The sequence below is a fragment of the Neovison vison genome, chromosome X (genome assembly GCF_020171115.1).
Source record: "Neovison vison isolate M4711 chromosome X, ASM_NN_V1, whole genome shotgun sequence".
NCBI classification, from domain to species: domain Eukaryota; kingdom Metazoa; phylum Chordata; class Mammalia; order Carnivora; family Mustelidae; genus Neogale; species Neogale vison.
Window position 1 is genome coordinate 116,384,837 of NC_058105.1, and position 6,000 is coordinate 116,390,836.

At 49.9% G+C, this 6,000-nt stretch overlaps 1 protein-coding gene across 11 annotated transcripts in view; it reads left to right on the top strand.

Moving 5' to 3' along the window:
- The window catches only part of SH3KBP1 (SH3 domain containing kinase binding protein 1), a 340,719-nt gene extending 335,639 nt beyond the window's left edge, over nt 1–5,080 (top strand). For all 11 annotated transcript variants that reach the window (XM_044234434.1, XM_044234427.1, XM_044234423.1 and 8 more), the window contains 3 exons: nt 424–695; nt 3,604–3,667; nt 4,696–5,080. In XM_044234434.1, the coding sequence (XP_044090369.1) occupies nt 424–695; nt 3,604–3,667; nt 4,696–4,737 (378 nt within the window). In that variant the 3' untranslated portion in view covers nt 4,738–5,080. The remainder of the gene's footprint in view (nt 1–423; nt 696–3,603; nt 3,668–4,695) is intronic.
- The last annotated feature ends 920 nt before the right edge of the window (nt 5,081–6,000 follow it).

A 6,000-nucleotide genomic window follows, 5' to 3' on the forward strand; every position in this document is an offset into this window, starting at 1 on the left:
CTTCCCTCTGGGCTAGTCGGTCTGTTGTGTGTGCTTCATGTCTCCGCGCTGACCTCCCTGTGTGCAGAGCACCCCCCGCGTCTGCAGTGTGTCGGCTGGTCTGTCCGCTCCTCACTGTGTTCTGAGCTCTCGGGAGCTAGGAAGATGTTCTGCTCACTTCCGAGTTTGCAGAGCCTAGCAAGCAGGTGGGCCTCCAGACTCGTATGTTAAACCAGTTAGGAACTACCAGGTGGGTGGCCGAACTTAAAACACGTAGGGGGAGGCTCTTGAGGGGGGATGCCTGTGCCAAGTCGGCCCTGGAGGGCTTGTGGGTGAAGGGGTGAGTGACGAGTGTGTTTCAGGAGACGGGCGCAGGGATATAGACGGGGACTTACCCGAACACGGATCCCCGGCCTGAATCCTCTCCGCCTTCCCTCATCGCAGGTGTCCGACAACAAAGCGTCCCTGCCGCCCAAGCCAGGGAGCATGGCTGCAGGGGGCGGTGGTGGGCCAGCCCCTCTGTCCTCGGCGACATCCGCCCCCCTGTCGTCCTCTTTGGGAACAGCCGGACACAGAGCCAACTCCCCGTCTCTGTTTGGCTCGGAAGGAAAACCAAAGATGGAGCCCGCAGCCGGCAGTCAAGCGGCCGTGGAGGAGCTAAGGACGCAGGTCCGCGAGCTGAGGAGCATTATCGAGACCATGAAGGACCAGCAGAAGTGAGTGTCTGGGGCCCCTTCTTCGTCCACCTCCCAAGTGGCTGCCCGCTGGGCCGGGGCCACATTCTGCAAGCCTGGGTCTCCCATCTGCATGAGTGGGGGGCCCGCTCCCTCAGGGTGATGGCAGCAGGGGTGAGGTGGCTTTGAACCTGAGAGGCTTCGTGTCCCTCAGCTCCTTGTGTGACCGGATCTGCAGCACGCAGGGAGGGCACGGGCTGGCTGTGGGGCGGACTTACCAGGACTAATGCACCCAGCAGGACTAATGCATCCAGCAGAACGATCTTTAAATCCCCATAAAATACAGTATGCGCTTCTACCACTTCCCGATTAGCCCAACAGCCCACGTTTCCTCCAGCACCAGCAAAATTGCCATTTCTTCAGCTCACTGTCTGACGAAGTGATTGGCTTGCATTTAGGGGCTGGAATGGGTGTGAGAGATGCGGGGATTCTTAAAACCCAAGACTTTACTCTCAGCAAGACGTTCTCCCCATGAGACTTGGGGCTCTCTCCATGCGTTTCTACACACACTCTCTGCATCGCTGGTCCTCGGGGAGCACTCTGACGACGAGAAAGACCTGAAGGCAAAAATAAATAGCACACGTAACTGTTACCCAGGATACCGCATGCGGTGACAGAAACAGTATAAGGGTTAGAAGTAGGGCAGTTCTCATCTGAGTAAACTGAGGCTCAGAGTTTAGGGATCAGTTAGCTCTTTCTTAGAGGAGTTAGATGGGGAGGCATCTATGCAGGCGTTTCCTGAACAGAATTTTGAAAAACGACAGTGGACACCTGCCGCCCTGCATGGAGCTAGAGGCCCTGATGTGTCTTGTGGCCAGATACTTTGGGGAGTATTGGGTTAAACATAATTGATTTTTTTTCTCCAAAAGGACAGCTCTGAGCCTTCGCTGCACACCAGAAAGGTGGAGAGGATAATGTATGCTATTTTTCTGGAACATTCCTTTTTCTCTAGAGCACCCTAGGACAAGGGTTATAAGGAACTCACTTGGAGAACTGTGGCTCTGTTTGGGTTCTGCTCCACTCCAGCTGGGAGGGGCCGAATGAAATTGGGGCCCCCTGGCCTTACCCCCCACCTGGAAGGTGCCCATCGAATATGCAAAACCAGCCGGATGGAGCTAGAAAGGCTCTCTCATGGTCAGCCAGGCCGCCTCTCACTCCTGAAAGTCCCCAGGTCCTCTCTCAGTCTGCGGGTTACAGGCTGGCCGAACCACGGGCCCCAGCCGTGTCCAGGTGGCGTGTGTCTCCTGCCTAGACAGTGACCCCATGGCCCCAGGACATCCCAGAGCGCTGGTTCTCAGCCTTCTGAAGAGGACCGTCATTGGGGTCAGTCTAGCCCAGATCCAGGTCTTTAGTCCTTTCATTCCTCTGAGAGGGACTGGCCACATCAGAAATGGCCTGTGTCTGCCTCAGAAAGAAGACCCGCCATTGCTTGGAGGCCGTTCTGCCCCACGCTCCTCCCCACTGGGAAGCCCGGGCATATTTGCCCATGACCGTCCCTCCCCAGCCCATGTCTTCTTGAATCGACACGTGAGAGAATCGCCTGCCCCATGCCTGCCTCTCACAGTCGTCCTGCCCAGGGCCACTGGGTCCCTAAAACCTCTGGTCCTAGCTCCCTAGCTCTAAGTGTCCCTTCTCTCTCAGTCTTCAGCGCAAGTCCCTACTGACCCCCCTCCTCCCCACGTGTGCTGTTTCTCACCTCCCTGCTCCTGCCTTGGCTCTTCTCCAGTAATCCCCCCGTGTTCCTTCCTCCTCTCGGGCTCAGGCCCTCTTTGACCAGTTCAAGACTTCGTGACATTCTTTGCATTGGCTTCCCCAACTAACTCCTCCGACCTGCCATAGTCTTCCTGGAATCACGCCATCTGCTTCAGATCTCAGCTACCTCTCTCCTGAGCTCTAAGTAGTGCCCGCTGACATAGAGGTGCATGGCATGGGCTTGAGTAAATACGGTAACGAGTAACAACCCATTAGCATCCTAGAACCCGGTAGCAGGGCCTGGACGTTGAGCCACATACAGGGACCGTCATGGGGCCCATCTGAAGGGAGCAAATGCAATATAACTTATACCTTAGTTAGTATACTTTCTCTGCAGTCCTTGGTTTTTTTTTTTTTTTATTTTCCAACCTAGTTAGTAAAAATGTGCACATAAAATGGAGCATCTGCTACCCTAAAATGCGATACCGTTCTCTGGCCGGAATGGCAACGGTTGCAGTGTCCTGAGTAGAGTGCTGAGTCTGCAAGATGATTAACTTTGTTCCACTTCATTATTTAATGTTGTAAAGGGCATTAGACTGTGTACCCTAACTCACATCTTCTTTCTCTGTGACGCCATTACCGTATGGTTAGTTGAGCTATTTTAACTCCGAGATTTCAGGTGTTACTCTTTGTAAGATTTTGTGAGAATCCATGAAAACTTACCAGTAACCTTTTATTAATTTAAAGCTCTGTGAAAGTAAGACATACCTGGGCCGCAGTGAAAATTATTATGTAAATACATCTAAAGACCAGTGATTCTATAACAAAGGGCCAGCGAGAGGGAGGGTAGCAGAACCGGAGCTCAGATCCTCAAGTCTAGCCATTGGACAAGTCAGGCCACCTCTCTGGCCTCACCTTCCCCATCTTCTCCCCTTAGGAGAAACTTAGACGAATGGATCTCAAAGATCATTCCAGACCTCCTGTTTGATGGCCACATATTTGGGGAGCCCAGAAATAATAGCGAGCCTTTCTTTCTGCAGTAAATGCCAAGCAGTAACAATGCAAAGAAAGAACACAATGTTGTGTCCATGTGTTCGCTGTAAAATGTTCAGATGGATTTGGTGGTGGTAAGAGACTTCTTAGCTCTTACTGCCAAAGTCCGGGCTTGTGTTTAATTTCATGGCCATTTGCTTTTCAGACGAGAGATTAAGCAGTTACTGTCAGAGCTGGATGAAGAGAAGAAAATCCGTCTTCGGTTGCAGGTGGGTATCTTGGGGTCTGGCTGCCTCGAGAGAGGGCCAGTCAGGGGTGGTGGCTGCCTCAGGACTTCATTTTGAAAGTAGATGACTGTCCCTTCTCTGTAGATTCTGATGCACTTCCTGTGGCCATTTTCTTAGAACTGTGTAGGCTCACTTCAGTCCTCGCCTGCGATCCAGAAAGTCTTGGGGGAAGGGAGGCATGAATCCATGTGCCCCCAGTAGGGTTTGTCATTTGGAATTTATCTGAAACGTCTCCTCTGTGGAAAGTTCCCTCCAATTTCCAAAGGTCACATTACAGCAACTGCCAGAGGGCGTGGTGCTGGGGGCGCCCCGTTGCCAGCTGGCTTCTGTCATTGGAACTCCAAGGACCACAGCTGTCCACCGTCGGCGCTCGCTTTTCTGTCCTTCTCACCAAGAGCCACGTCGGTCCTGCCAGGGCATCAGAGCCCCATCCCCCGCCATCCCCTGAGCCAACTCAGCTGTTACCAAATGAGAATGTGCAGAGAGTTGCATGCCCACAGAGAATATGCGGGGGTTGCAGAAGGCCGAAGGCAGACTTCGAGCTTTCGTCCAGCTGGTGTCCCTTGTGCTGCTTGGGACCCTTGCTGCTTAGAGAAAGGATAGGTAACCGCTTCTCATCACTTGGGGGTTGCCGATAGACACCCTCTTGGGCCCCACCAGAGCTGCCTTCCAACACCGCTAGGTGGCCCAGCACATCGGTACAGCCCGCTCTGCCCTCTGGCCTGGACCCTGGAATTCTTGCTGCTTCCAACAAATTTTGGTTACCGGGAGCCTGAGAAGGCACACACCCACCACTTCCTAGCGCCTTGCATCTGCGTGCCCGTTCTTTAGGTTTCCGTCACTTTTGGCCTCGTTGTCCTCTCGTTCTTCAGATGTCACGTCACCCATTCCGTCTTGAAAAGTGTGAAATTGATTCTTTTCTTTCATTCGACCAGGTTGATTATCTTTCAGCTTCTCTCAGTCCAGCGAATTCATTATGCTTTTGTCCGGCTCTTGTTTTTCCTTTATAGATGGAAGTTAATGACATAAAGAAAACTCTTCAATCAAAATGAATACTTGATAAATGAAATATCACATTATTCATCCTGAGTCCAAGACTCAAATGTTCCGCCCCAGCCAAAATAACCTTGTGCCAAAAGATTAAAGGTTTGCCTCCATGTGTCCCTGTTTGAAAGGTTAGCACAGAAGTCTTGATAGCACAACACAAATCCCATCTAAGAGGAGATTCCTCCCCATGGAATAATCCTGGGCATGGCACTGGCTGTGACTTAGAGCAAATTGTGCTAAAGGCTTTTTTACTATGAGATCTCATGCGAAATGAAAACTCAGGCAGTTTAGTCCATAGTGGTACTATTTTGATGATATTTTCCATTAATAAAATGTAATTTCAGATTATTCGTTTACAAGCTTTATAATTTTATGATTTTTTTAATCGTGTTTTGTCACAGATTCTCCCAGTGTCTCTATCACACATAGTCCAGAGCGAGTGTCCCATCCTTTTGCTTTAGGCAGGAAGCTGCCTCGCTTTGTGTGCCCTCTAGGATTCTATTACATATGCAATTGTAGGTCCGACCCGTCCCTTCCCCTGCCAGCCAAGCCCACCACCCTGAGATAAATTTTAGCTTATATATGATGGTATATTTACAAAACAAGAGAAAGAGAAAACCTGGTATTTGCAATGATCTGTGCCTTCTTTTTACCACCCTCTTGATTGGAGCTTTTGTGATGCAGCTACCATGATTCAAAAAAACAAAACAAAACAAAAAAACAAAAAAACAAAAACAAAAAAAAAACAAAAAAAAAACCCAAAAACTAAAAAAACACGAAAACACAAAAATACAAGAAAAAAAAAAAACAACTTTTTTTTTAAAGCCACTTCTCAAAGTCCACTAGAGGCCACTGTCTTCAAAGCTTCTCTCACCTAGCCAAAGGTCCCAAGAGGAGACAGCTGTGAAGTTGGGCGCGCTCTGTGGTACCTGCTGTGACGTTTAAGTTCTCCTAGTTGTAGGTTGTTCATGGAACTAGAAATGTCACCCCTGCTTGATTTTTCATCAGCCAAGTTAAACCCCTGCTTCCTGTCTTTTGCACCTTTTGCGTGAACAGAATATGCATTATGAAAGCAAAAATAAATAAACATAAAATGCAATGAAAACAAGGGGGGGAAGTTGTGTTATTTCCTGCACTGGGTTATCTGTGTGTGCTCTTGTTTAAACTGTACTCACATAATGTCCTTTGCCTTGTTCTCTTGTAACCCCTTCCTCAGGTCCAAGAGAATGGTGGGGAGGGGAGCTCTTGTTGAAGTGTAGCCATTGGTT